The 13,889-nt window shown below is 35.6% G+C and overlaps 1 protein-coding gene across 1 annotated transcript; it reads right to left on the bottom strand.

Annotated features, from left to right (window-relative positions):
* Positions 1–1,344: 1,344 nt before the first annotated feature.
* Positions 1,345–7,392, bottom strand: CSN2 (casein beta). The gene is made up of 7 exons (XM_046655866.1): positions 7,342–7,392; positions 6,579–6,605; positions 6,425–6,469; positions 4,928–4,972; positions 3,048–3,575; positions 2,155–2,196; positions 1,345–1,395 (listed from the first exon to the last, which is right to left on the bottom strand). The coding sequence occupies exons 1-6, from the start codon at positions 7,390–7,392 to the stop codon at positions 2,191–2,193; spliced, it is 702 nt and encodes a 233-aa protein (XP_046511822.1). The 3' UTR covers positions 1,345–1,395; positions 2,155–2,190.
* Positions 7,393–13,889: the final 6,497 nt, after the last annotated feature.

Below are 13,889 nucleotides of genomic sequence, written 5' to 3'. Positions count from 1 at the left end.
GAGGAGATGATCAACTCTACCAAATAGCACTGACAGGTCGGGTACAATGAACACAGATTAACAAGATGAAAGTTGTTGGTAACCTTGAAAAAAATTGTTTCATAGGGACAAAAGCTTGATGGGAGCAGGTTAATAAGACAATAGCATATGAGATAATGGAAACAGCAGTATGGATACTTCTATGAGAGTCGCCATAAAGTAACCTAAAGACCTAGATGGGGTTTGGAGGTATACTGTTAAGGTTGGAATTTTTTCTTTAAAGATGGGAGAGATTATAGCATAAGTTTGGCTTGCACTTGATCTTGAAGTGAAGAAAACATTGAGGATGCAGGAAAGATGGAATAATCGCTAAAAACGAGTCATTATGTAAACTCAAGGGGATGGAATCAAGTCTACAAGTGTGGGAGTTGGAGAGGGACAACAAAACACAATAAAAGTTTCTCCACAGTCGGAGACAATGGATATCAGAGCTTCATATAAGTCTTACTGTCTTGGGCACTACCATCTAAAACCACGTAACCCAGTTCATTCTGATTGTGATACTGGCTATTTCTGCTCTGGCATAAGCGGAGTCAACAAAGTGGAGCAACAGGGAACATTTATCGTGTACTGCAGAGTGCATTAATCACATGAAAACTTCAATAAAACCGTTTGAATTGACTGTAAATGTGGAAACTGAAGTTCTGAAAGATTGAGCAACTTTCACAGCACCACTTAGCTACCATGTTGCAGAGCTGTGAATCAGATATCACACTGGAAGCTTTTCTTTCTAGGCCAACCATAAAATTTAACGTTCAATTCTAGGTACTTTTGAGAGTGAAAGGCACAGATGTAATAGTTTAATTGGAAGAATAGGTGTAAACCAAGATTTTCTAGAGCAAACACAGTGTATGATCACTTTATCTTTTCCTCCATTTTTTGATATCCTTTCATATTCACTTCAAAGCACTCTATTCAATTTCATTTTTCTCATGACTATTTTTAGCACAACATCTTAAATTGACATTAGAGAGGCCAATTAGGTTTGAAAAATTATAATAAAGACAGGAAAACTTAAATATGCTTAAAGGATTAATTTATTGAAATGACTGGTTAGGAAATAGATTCTTAAAAAATAATAAGAACAATTCTAGAAATTATTTTTATACATATTTTTTTGATATGTTTATGGTTTTTCCAAATCAAAATTGAAATTCTATAGTATTAGTTGAATTAAAATTTGGAAAATGTTGAGTTTATGAGTCAAATTCAAATTAAGATGAATGCTGTATAATACATAAAATAAATAAAGGAATACATTTTCATTTTTTCCATGTAGATTAATTTAAAAATTATTAATTTTTGGTAAGTGATACACAGATTGGAAAGATGCCACATTTCCAGTCGCAGTCAATTCTGTGAAATAGAGAAAAAATATAGAATTAGTTACGTTATATAATATAGCTGTTTTTCTCTCCTCATTTGTAATTTTGGTGTGACTAATTCCTATGAGAAATTTTATTACAAATGCACCAATTTGTGCCCTACCTTGGAGGCATGATAAAGTTCCTCTAGGATCAAATATAAGCTCACATAGAATTGTTTTGGGGAAACGTCTAGTCTATCATGAGCACAAAGGGATTTGCAAGAATACCAAAGCTATATTCTCTCCCATTTTTAACCCTCATATGTGAACTAATTAATTTTATTTTGACTAGTAAATTAAAAGACAACATGTAAATTTTAAATGAGATAAAAACAATCAAAGTTTATAAAGCCTAAGTTAGAAAAGAGAATGCAAGCTGATCTTTAGATATTAAAACATCAAACATAATTACTTAAAAGTAGAAGAAACTATTTTCAGTTTTTCCTAAAAATGAGGCTACTCAAGCATAAGCACTTGAAAGTGCTTAGAGGCACTTGAAAGTAAACCAATCAAATCTGTCAATAGCACATAATTAAAATTTAAAATTATTTGAAATACAAGAGATACATAATTTCAGGTCAGTAAATAACAGTCAACTGTAGAGATGTGCACAGCACATTGATAATTAATAAGTAAGCTGGTATACTGATGGAGTTTGCCACTACCTTGGGCTTATCCAAGAGAATGAAATGTGAAAAGGTATTAACCACAAAAATGATCAGTTTAACCTCTCAACTCCCAAAGCTTACCAAACATGAGGACAAAACATTAACTTTGAAATTTTCTTAGACCTTAAAAATAAAAAAAATACAAAATAAATAAATACGCATTCACTTTTTGGCAAGAGCACTCTCCCAAAGAATTCTATGATCAATGAAATAAACATCTCAATCATTTGCCCTCATATGTGCATGTGTCAAAAAGAAGATGTGAGGGGCTGGCCCAATGGTGCAGTGGTTAAGTGTGCACATTCCACTTGGTCGGCCCTGGGTTCCCTGATTCAGATCCCAGGTGCGGACACGGCACCGTGGGGCAAGCCATGCTATCGCAGGCGTCCCACATATAAAGTAGAGGAAGATGGGTACAGACGTTAGCTCAGGGCCAGTCTTCCTCAGCTAAAAGCGGAGGATTGGCAGCAGATGTTAGGTCAGGGCTAATCTTCCTCAAAAAAAAAACAAGAAGATGTGAATACGGCGTGTGGGGAATAGAAGTACACAAGGAAAACTTCAAAACTGTAGAAAATAATAAACCTTCCTTATTTCAAGCCCAATTAGATTATTAAATTTAATTCTGGCTTTAGTAAGCCTTAATCCTCTTTATCTAAATTCTCAACAGACCTATTAAATCAGAATTTCAGAAATCATTTCTTCCCAATGCTCAGTTTCCTCTACACAGAAAATCAGAACAATTATATCAGAATCTCTGTGCGTAGTCTTCGATGTTGGGATTTTGAAAAAAAAATTAAAGTTCTCCAGCTTATTCTATTGTGTAGCTAGTTGTTGAGAATCACTGATCTAAACTATGTGCATTTTGGATCTACTCACTATTCATTTGCTCTTTCATTCTAGAACTATTATTTACTTATTCTAATATCATGTACACATCTTGAGCGAAATAGCAGAGTTAGTAAATTTGGACTTACAATAACGGGGTTGTGAACTGCGACAATTGGTTGAGTCGCAGGGTCTAACTCCCCAGTGGGGCCAAGTCGAGGGTCCTGGTACAGCAGAAAAGCTTGGACAGGTGTATCTCTCTGAGGGTAGGGCACCACAGGCTGAGGAAAAGGTGCGACTTTAGACTGAGGAGGAGATAGCACAGGCTGAGAAGGAAGCATCAGAGTCTGAAGAAGAGACTGGGGGACCTGGTGCATGAAAGGCTGGATCAGATGCACAGGAAGGCGCAGATTTTCACCATTAGTGGGATTCAAGATTTGGCGTTCAGAAAAGGGCACTATTGGAGATTTGAGGAAGGGCATCACTTTGCGCTTAGGAAGGATGGTCTCCTTAGCTTGGGAGACTTCCATTATTTCGGGCTGAAGGAAAGGCACTATAGGAGGCTGAGCCAGAGGCAGGATGTTTTGTGGAACGACAGCGTAAGGGACTGGCTCAGCATAAGGATAGACTACAGGCTGTGGCTGGACAAAGCGGCTGATTTTATCCTGGCGTTCAACCTGGAAAAAAGAAAAAAGAATCTTTGAGTCCATGATTTAGCTATAATTGTCATTCATGATGAATTAACTTCCCCTCTTCTGAACAATCATAATTGAGTGAAAAGAGAGAAAGATAATCTTTTACTTATCTTGCTTAAGGAATTATTTTGGGTCATGTGAAGGCTACTAAGTAAAATGCTCATGGATGGATTTCTCCTTAACCCACTCCCTTCATAGGTGAATCCACAGACCAAACTGAAATCAATGTTTGGGCATTTCAAGACTTGTTACACCTTTTCCTGAGTTGCCTGCATATCTATACTATCGTCTTCTAGAAGGCATGGATTTTCACCATAACGTGTTGATAATACACCAAACCATTTTTATATAATGAAGGGAAATCTGCTTAAAAGGACTTAGAGGGATAACTCCAAGGTTCATTTTCATTTTAATGAAACATAAGTCTGAATTTGTGGTTTAATTCAAGAAGTTACTTAACCCCGGCCAACTTCTATTACTACTTCCCTTGGAAGAGGTAGTTATTTTGAGTCTTTCAAGAGGTATCAATTTGTAAGTTCATTTGGACTTAGAAAATATTTGATGTAGGTACCAAACAATTCAACTTCATTGATAAAACAGAGAAGCTGAAATATTCAAGTTAGATAAGTATTTTATCACAAGTAATTTAATTAAATAAGCAATTTTATGTTTTCCAAGAATATCCTTATTTTTAAACAAGCTCTGCTACTTAATAACTCTGTGATATTGTCACACAACTGTATATTCAATTGTTTTGTACCTCATGTCTCTCAGCTGTGTAATGGAAATACTTTTAAGAACTTCGTGTATTCATAAATGTTGATAGAAATCCTACCAAATGTTAATGTGAAATCTTTGAGTATTCACTGTGCGTCAGCTCATTAATCCTATGTGGGTTACGAATATTTTCCATTTACAGATGAAGAAATTGAAATACACAGAGACTTGGGGCAAGGTTACACAGCTGATAAATTATCAAATTCGGATTTGTGCCATTTACTTCTCTATTGTCTTTCATCGGCATATCCATCTTGAGAATAAGAGGAACCTAGTCCACGACTTAGAAATATTTCTATTAATGTTTATTGAAAACAGGCATACCATTGGTAAAATGAATAAATCAACAGTTATTGTTAGGTATTTATTCTATAATCTGGAAGTTGATTATGAGGTTAAAAAATGTGTTTATGTCAAAAACATATTTTTATATATATAAATAATTTCTTACACTGTCATCTATGTTATTACCATTCTTCAGACTGAACGTATACATATATTTTTCTGTGTTGTATTTCATAATAATTTTAGAAATGTACTCATCATGAACAAATTACCTCTCTTTGCTGCTGTCCCTCATGTTTAAACTTCTGAAGTTTCTCCTAAAGAAAAAATCACATATAAAGAAATGTTATCATCTGTAAAATTTAAATGCAGGAAACTTTGAAAACGTGTACTCTTAATACAAAGATTTTACCTTGTTGATGTGTGTAATTGATTCCTTCAGAAAAGTAAAAATAAAATGAGGTTTAGTTTTAATGAACAATTCTTTTCTTTTTTTTCCCTAAAGATTGGCACCTGAGCTAACATCTGTTGCCAGTCTTCTTTTTTTTCTTCCTTCTTCTTCTCCCCAAACACCCCCAGTACATAGTTGTATATTCTAGTTGTAGGTCCTTCTGGTTCTGCTATGTGGGATGCTGCCTCAGCATGGCTTGATGAGCTGTGTGATGTCTGCACTCAGGCTCGAATTGGTGAAACCCTGGGCCTCCAAAGCCGCCGAGAGTGCGAACTTCACCTCTTGTCCCCTGGCCGGCCCCTTAATGAACAATTCTTATTTGTCAATTCTTATTAAATGAAGGCATTTAATGTGTTAATGCAGACACCTTGTTTGATAACATCATTAAAAACTCAGGATAATTGCTGAAACTAATAGGTACTGTATAAGCCTCTTGTATAAGAGAAACACAGATGAATGCAGTCAAGAGAGAGAAGACAACTGGTAAACATAATACAAAAAGGAGCATTTAATAGATGTTAATTTCTCTCTATTACCATACTCCCTTCCTATGACAACAAATGATCTCTAATATCCCATCTGATTCTAAGAGAATAATATTCATTGATAATACCTTATAATAACCCTTGATACATCCTTTTAATAATTCTCAATTTGCTTGTTACATTTAAAATTCAAATGAATTATAAGAAAAAAATACCTCTCCTAAGAATCTGATTACCTTTGTGAAGAGACAAGGTATACTAACGTACCATTTAACTAACAGGTGATGACAGATCCAAAAAGAACGATGAAGGGTAAATATCTACCTGACTCTCCAGGCAGATTTAGGACTACTCTGTTTCACTGCCTGTTATTTACCAAAGTGACTATTGTAATTGCAAAATGCACTATTTGCATGTCTACCCACCCACTACTTTGCAAGCTCTATACTATGGGCATCTCTCTTTTCAGTTTGTACCACAGCTCCTAGTCAATGTCTGACGCACAGAAGGCACTTATTAAATGTCAAAACAACGAATGAGGTCAGTGCAGAGAGAGCTCAAGAGAGAAAACAGAACCATACAGTTCATTTTTAAAAAAGAGGGCACAGTGACACAATTTCAAGTCACAAGCCAACTTAGAAAGTGCTAGAATACTGAATCCTCTAGACATTTGTTCTGTCTTTAAACAGATATAATGGCAGTTTACATCGGAATTTGTATGTCAGGACATAGCTGCATTGGCAACACTGCCCGAATGTAACACAATAGAAAGACAGCACAGCATTTTACTCTTCCAAAACTAAGAAATTGCCTCCAAATAAACACGATCTTACCTCACTGCTTGAATCTGGCTCATTGCTTGAAAGGCTTTCTCCAGTCTGTAAAGGAAAACGAAACAGAAAAGGTCAACAACCACCTTCTCCCAGGTCATTGAAGAATGTTACTATTTTATGGCTGGAAAATTTTCTCTGAATAAAAATGTCTTACCTCACTGGATACATTGAGCTCTTCCTTCTATAAAGAACAAAAATATCATTTTAGTTTCTATAGCTAGTTCTTTAAGAAACATTTTTCCTACTTAATTTTCATTTTCTTTATACACAACTCTCACAAACTTCAGAAAAATATGTCTTTTGAGAGATTTGAAAGGTAAGTGTTTTTATGTTTTTTATATTTAGTAAATTTTTATAGATATATTTTTGTTTTACCTGCATGAAGAACAGTTTTTGATGGGTAACAGAAAAGAAGATATTTTAATTTGCATTAAACACTTTTATTGCATGTGAATATGTTTATGATTATGATGACTGCCTCATACTCCACCCTCTGGATGTCTTTGGATAGACACAGGTAGAATTCGGCCCAGTGCCCTAGGGTAAAAGATACATATATTTCATCATTGGAATAAGATGTATTTATCTAGGTTGCACATGAATGCAACTGTATTTGAGCAACATTACTCTTTTTTGTGGTTTTCATAATTTGTCTTCTTGTTTTGTCTGCTGCTTATTGGTTTATTTACTTTGCCCTTAGGGACTAGTGGCACAGTGGTGTAGAAAGCATTTGACCCAGGTTTGTGGCCCCACAAAGCACTGTTGAAGCAGAGGGTGAATGTAAATTATTTTCTTAGCAGTCAGAAAAAATTCTGTTGAAATTTTGCTTTATTTGTACATTTAAAATGTTGGTGATTTTATCCTCTACACATAGGCAGATAGTCCACTATGTCTTAATTAGTTAGAGATTTTCTTACCTCCCTTGCAAGAGCAAGAGCCACCAGGCAGGCAAGGATGAGGATCTTCATGGCTGAGTCCTGTGAATGCAGAAACGAGAGAATGGTAATATATTAGTCAATCTATTTTCTTATTTAGGTAAGGTCTCTTCACTTTCCTTTTAAAGAAACAAAAGAAAACATATAACAAAAATATCTGTGTTTTAGAAAAAAGTACTAGCAGAAGTTTTATCATACAAACAAATTTAGAATCTACTATGACTCTTTACCCTTACATGTGAATTTCATACTTCTTTGCCAGTCATTCAGATTTTTTCAGGTGTCAGCTCTACCCTACCTCACTCTGTTTCATCTCATTCACAGTCCTATAGGGGTTTTTTTTTTTTTGAAAGACAGAAAAAACATAAATATTTGCAGAAAATTTATTAATTGATTTATTTTCTCAAAAATACTTATTTAGCACCTTTTATTGCCAGGCACTGTTTATATGGTGGGATTACAGCAGTTAATAAAATATTAAGGTCTCAACCCTGATGGAGTCTCAGTTGTTTTGGAAGAAAACTGATCAAAAAAGATCTATACAAAAAGAAGATCTTATTTTATTTTTGTCTTACCGTTACTAAACTAAATGATTTCTATGAATATTTGGTTTAATCATATCTCCTTATTTCCAATAAGACTGAGATTTTCATTTGAGCATTTCCTTTGTTTGTTCCGCTAATCCAGATGTTGTCTGGGACTGGTTGGTTTGTTTCTTCCCATTTCTACCCACTCCTTGATCTTCATCCCCACACACCTAATGATGTCTCTTCTCATTTGTGCCACATAACTTTAGAGATCATAAACTATGCTTCATTTTTTCTCTCTGACCTCTTGGTGACTTACCAAAGGGTCAGGTTCTGGCAGCATAACATAAAATATACGATAACACTTTTGACCAAAATGTGCTAAATGCTTGATTTTGTTGCATTTCTTTAATTTCTTGTAAAAAATAACAATATCCCTTGACATATCATTTTCAAGCCCAGATTTTTAAACTAAATTTCTGAACTAAAAACATTTCAGGAAAAAAGTCCCTAATTCATCTGCAAAATGTCCTTTCCAATATTTAAAAGCTCTTTATTAAGGAAAAAATTTTTTTCTCGATTTTTCTGATGGGTGCTATATAATTCTTTATTAATTTTACTTCATGTAAGGCCTCCATAAGTTTCCAAATAATTTTTTATTGTCAGTACTCAAAAAAAAGAAGATAGTGCTCTATTATAGATCATTACATGTAGGGAAGATGGCATTGAATTTTCTTTATTTTATAATTAGTATTTTATATATCAATTTTTAAGCCAGAACTTCATTATTAACTAATATATTCTAAGTTACTCTTCCTTTAAATCTTCTCTTTCCTTTTTCTACCCAGGTCGTCTCTATTTCATCTAGAATTTTTTTACAGAACAAAACAGTTTCTTTTTAACTTAATTCTATATTTCAGGTGTATATTTTAATATTATTTTGAAATATTATAAACTAAATGATGAAGTGGGAAGTTGGACGTTCTAACCAAGTTTGCCAAATCCACTCTTCTTCTGAACAAGTCACTTGTAAACATTGCAAGTGGCACATGTTCCCATACAACCGCTGCAATTTCTTGACTCAATATGTTCCCTCCACAGACTACCTGTTGGATAAAGCTTTCCCATAGTTATTCATATTGCCAAACAATAATTTAAATATATTTTATTTTATGGCTGTGGTATGTTTAATCAAATTAGAAGAGATTTAATTCAAGAAAGAGATCTTTTAATATAGCCTGTTAATTAGCCTTGTACTAAAAAAATAGTAATCATTGTTACGACATTTTCTTAAACTCATAAAGCTATTTAGTCGTTATAATTTCTACCAGTCTTTATAGGTACTTCTATTTTTTTTAACCTAAGTGTTGAAAATAGTGTCAACACTACCATAAATACCCTTATATCAAAGACTATATTTTAAGCAATTATTTTCTTCATATATCTCAACCTAGTTTGATATGAAGGTGAAGAGGGGATATGTCAAATTTATAGCTGAAATTCTTACCTTTTTTCCAAGGTGGAGGACAAGAAGTGAAGGAGTAGGTAAGTGGATGATGGTTTGGTCTGCCTTTGTGGCTGTTTATATACTATATTTAATGGGATGCTAATTTTGTGGTTTGAAATAAAATCAATGGTGAGTTTCAATTCCAGGAAGTCTGTATAATTAGAAAATGATTTCTATCTATTATCTGTCCCCAGAAATTCTGGGGAACATTTTAACAAGGCAGCAATTCACAAGCTAATACAAGAAATTTGTCCAGGAAATGTGATTGCCTAGTAATTAAAGACAATGACTGAAGGACAGTGAGACTCTGGCCCAGTCCCCAAGTTATTGTGGACACAATTAGGTCTCTTTAGCACTTGGTGGGTCTTCAAGATTTCAATTGTGGGACAATTACATATGAGCACCAGAGATTCACAGGGCCTTCACAAAGGCCGCATTTTCATGCTAACCTGAGCAGTTGATACTATTTTGCACTACAATGGAGAAACTGACAAGATAACAATTCCATGTGCTTAGTCAGGTAAGGCAAACTGCTTAGTTCCCAGGGCCATTTGATTTAAGACAAATAAATCATTCACTTCAAACCAGTATTTTGTACACAAGAAGAATAAACCTTCCTCTGCAATGAAACATCTCAGAAAAGTAACCTGGTAGGCTGGTAGAGGCAAAATCCTTGGTAAATCTGTTATAGAGGTTTTGCAGAATGTCATGGAGTGTATTAACCTGATAAATATTGATTAGCTTCTATTTCAGGCATAATAATTATAACAGTCTTTTTTTAATTTAGTATCAACCCTATGCCAGGCACTGCGCACTTTACAGACAGTATTTTGTATAATCTTCACAAAAATGTCATGAGGTACCTCTCCTCTCCATATTTTGTTTGAAGAAATTGAGACATCAAAAGGTTATGTAACTTGCTTAAAACCATATTGTTTGTTAATAGCAAAATTCCTTTTAAAACCAGACTACATATGTGTTTCTATTTGATCATATGCAGCTCCTAAGTTTTAACCCTCTGAGATTTTGTTATAAAATTTAGCTAGCAATGTAGCATTTGGCCTTAAATATGCAGAATTTAACTATGCCTGGATTAGAGGACTGGGGTATTGGTGTTGAGTATGGGCAGGGTCAGCTGGTGATTAAGGAGCTGCTATTTTAGTTGGACTTTAAAAGAATGAGTAGAATTTTTAGGGTCAATTAACTAGGAATGAAGTATTTTGGCTGAAGGAAATACAGGAGCTCAAAGAACAAAATACCAAGTTTGATAGGTTCTGTATTTTAGGATACACAGAGGGTATAGAGCCAGCCTTCAGGGGCTAGTGGCTAAGTTTCAGCACTCACTGCCACAATGTAGGTTCATTTCCTGGTCAGGGAACCCTACCACCCATCTGTCACTTGTCATATTGTGGCAGCTGCATGTTGCTGTGATGGTGAAAGCTATGCCACTGGTATTTCAAATATCAGCAGGGTCATCCATGGTGGATGGATTTCGGCAGAGCTTCCAGATGAAGAAAGAGTAGGAAGAAGGACCTGGCCTCCCACTTCCAAAAAACTGGCCATGGAAACTTTATGAATAGCAGCAGCCTTGCCTGATATAGTGCTGGAAGGTGAGAGGATGGCCTAAAATGGTTGGGCAGGTTCTCCTAGGGTCACTAGGAGTCAGAATCCACTTGAGGGAATGAACAGAAACAAAGCTGGTTTAGGGTATGAGTTATCACTGCAGAGGTTTGATGGAGTAAGATCATAGATGCCTTTAAATTTCAATTATGTAGTGTGACATAATTCACTGGAAATAAGGGAAGATATTAGAAATTTTAAAGAAGGAGGGATTGTGAAATTCTTTGTATTTTATGACTTGATGACAATATCTCAGGTAACATAGTAAAAGAAGCTGTTACATCATGTTAATATGGTAATTTAAGACAGTTACAGGATTCAGCACAGGCCACCCCAAGATGTGCCACTCTGGTATGCAGATTGTTTTGAGCTGAAGACAATAAAGGCTCAGACTCAGCAAGAACGTTCGACCATTCCCCTCTAGCTGCCTAAAAGAAATTTCAAATAAAGGCTTGTCCCCAGGACAGATCATCACTATAGATAATTTTGGGTTCAGTAGACTGGGAGGATCCTTGCTAAGCCCACTCTTATCAAAGTTCTATTTACCAAACATCTGCCTTTCCATTTCCATGTGGGTTGCCTTCCTCCCGTTTGAAGACTCAAACCACTGCCCCAAAGGTCCTCCTTGTCTGTAGATGAAGATACTTAAACAGGCAGCCTCAGCCAGTTGGCTGAGTTACTCAGTTTTTCTGGGTCTCTCCCATGTATACATATTATAAAGCTTTGTTTAATTTTCTCCTGTTATTCTGTCTTATGTGAATTTAATTCATTGTCCAGCCAGAAGGACCCAGAGTGGGTACAGGAAATGTCTTCCTCCCCTACAACACACATTATGATGACCTCAACTAAGAAGATGATGCTGAGCTTCTCAGTCATTGAAAGGCAGACTTGTCATTAAAACATGAGAAACACAAGAAATCAGGGAAATGAATAAATAGAATATGCCTGGGTGATTGAAAAGTTAGCCATGCTATTGCAGGGGACTGGAATTGGCCACCTCAAGATACATCTCTTTGGCATGAAGCTTATTTTGGGCTGCTCACTTTTAAAAACTGCAGACATGAGAGAAACTCTGAAAAGTAGAAGTTACCCTTTGTTAAGAGACATTTACATTTGTAAAGGAAATTTCCATCTGTAAAGGTGTGACCCTCTCTGTACCAGGGAGAAGGGGGAATGCCTTATCTCTAGAAACTCTTATCAGTGTGGAAGGCAAGGACTTAAATCTGCATAATACCCTTACTCTTGTTTACTGTACTTTTCTAGTAACCTCCCATAACTGACTTCCTCCACCCCCAAAATCCTCCTCTGTCTTTAGCTGTGGATGGTATTTAAGGTGAGAGCTTCCACCATTTTGGCGAGTTGCTCAGTTTTTTGGGGTCTCTCCCATGTGTACATGTTATAATGCTTTGTTGGATTTTCTCCTGTTATTCTGTCTCATGTGAATTTAATTCATTGTCTAGCTAGAAGGACCCAGAGTGGGTAGAGGAAATGTCTTCCTCCCCTACATTATAAACCAAGATAAGAAACCTAGCTGAAATTAGAAGAGAATTCAAGTATCCCCTATTTTTCAGGGGCTGGTAAAGCAAAAGGAACTAGGAAAAATACAGAGTATCAAGGAGAAGAGAATAGAGGGTCATGGGAGCCATGGGAAGAAATAATTAGAAGAAGCAAGTGGAATCAAAAGCATAAATGCTACAGAAGCTTGGATTAAGATGGAAACAGGGAGGAGATTTTTGAGCATAGGGATTCATTATCACTGAGATGCAGTCCAAGTGGTTAAGAAGTAAGTAATGTGTGAGGAACTGGAAGCAACACCACTCATTTGAGATTTTAGAAGAGGAGGTAAGGAAACCTATGGAATGGTGTCTATGACTACAGGGACAACCAGAATCACAGGAAGGTATTTTTAGAATAGAGATTTGCAGCTTAAAAGTAAAAGGCCAGTGGTGAGAAAGAGCTGAAACACACCAAAGGTGTGGGAATAAATTGATGGAGCAAGTTCCAGTAGGATCAGAATCACAACCAAAAGAAGTAGACCTATAAAAATTGCACCAGTTTTCCTGAGGCAGGAGAAAAGGAAGAGAAGATAAGTAAATATGAAACATACTTTGAAATATAAGGTAGAGAAGCTGAAATTAAGTGGTCTTAATTTTCCAGTGAGGTGGAGGATGGGGTTCTCAACTGACAGTAAGGAAAGTGGTTAGGAGTTTGGGAGATTTGAAAGAGAGGAAAATTTTGGTCAATGTGAAAATAAAAATGAATAAAAGATCCACAGCAGTAAGTAATACCTAGATGAGATTAGACATTAGATTGTTTTCTTTACTCAAGTAAATACATGTCAAGATGGTGCAGTCTAATATCAAAAGGTCAAGAGAATTGCTGAGGTGAGGAGAGGGTATTGAATGTATTTGTACTGATATGACTAACAATGAAGTATTGATTGAGCTAGGAAGAAAAAGAAGCCAGTAGTTGAGTAGTCAACCAGCACACTAGAAAGAGCTTGAATGACTAGAGATAAAAAAAGGCAAAGACCAGGCCTTATGAGAGTGAATCAGTCTTCAAGGTTCTTTGCTTCTTTGTTGACTGGTGTTCACAAATGTAACTGACTGATTGTATTTGGCACTACTCATTTTTGTAATGCTCTTTTCTTCTATTCACTGCCTGAAATGGGTATATGAGGACTTAGGCACAGATAGATGTCCTTCTAAAGAAAGCAAGTAGAGTATTGGCATAATTAATAATTTTCTTTCATAACATAAACTTGCATTCATATCTCGCGTGTATGAGGGAGTGGATTGCTTCTGATTTTCATATATGTTTGCTTAGAGAACCTAAGTCAATGTCTACTATGTACTTGAATTACTCAGTTAATATTC

The sequence above is a fragment of the Equus quagga genome, chromosome 3 (genome assembly GCF_021613505.1).
Source record: "Equus quagga isolate Etosha38 chromosome 3, UCLA_HA_Equagga_1.0, whole genome shotgun sequence".
Taxonomy (NCBI): Eukaryota; Metazoa; Chordata; class Mammalia; order Perissodactyla; family Equidae; genus Equus; species Equus quagga.
Note: the sequence above shows the minus strand (reverse complement) of the source record. Positions and strands in the feature narration are given on the sequence as shown.

Excerpts from the sequence above, each read along its gene's own strand:
- CSN2 (XM_046655866.1), bottom strand. The coding sequence starts at position 7,392 with ATGAAGATCCTCATCCTTGCCTGCCTGGTGGCTCTTGCTCTTGCAAGG. Across the intron at positions 6,606-7,341 it reads CTCTTGCTCTTGCAAGGGAG|AAGGAAGAGCTCAATGTATC; the intron begins GTAAGAAAATCT and ends TGTTCTTTATAG. Across the intron at positions 3,576-4,927 it reads AGGGACAGCAGCAAAGAGAG|GTTGAACGCCAGGATAAAAT; the intron begins GTAATTTGTTCA and ends TCTTTTTTCCAG.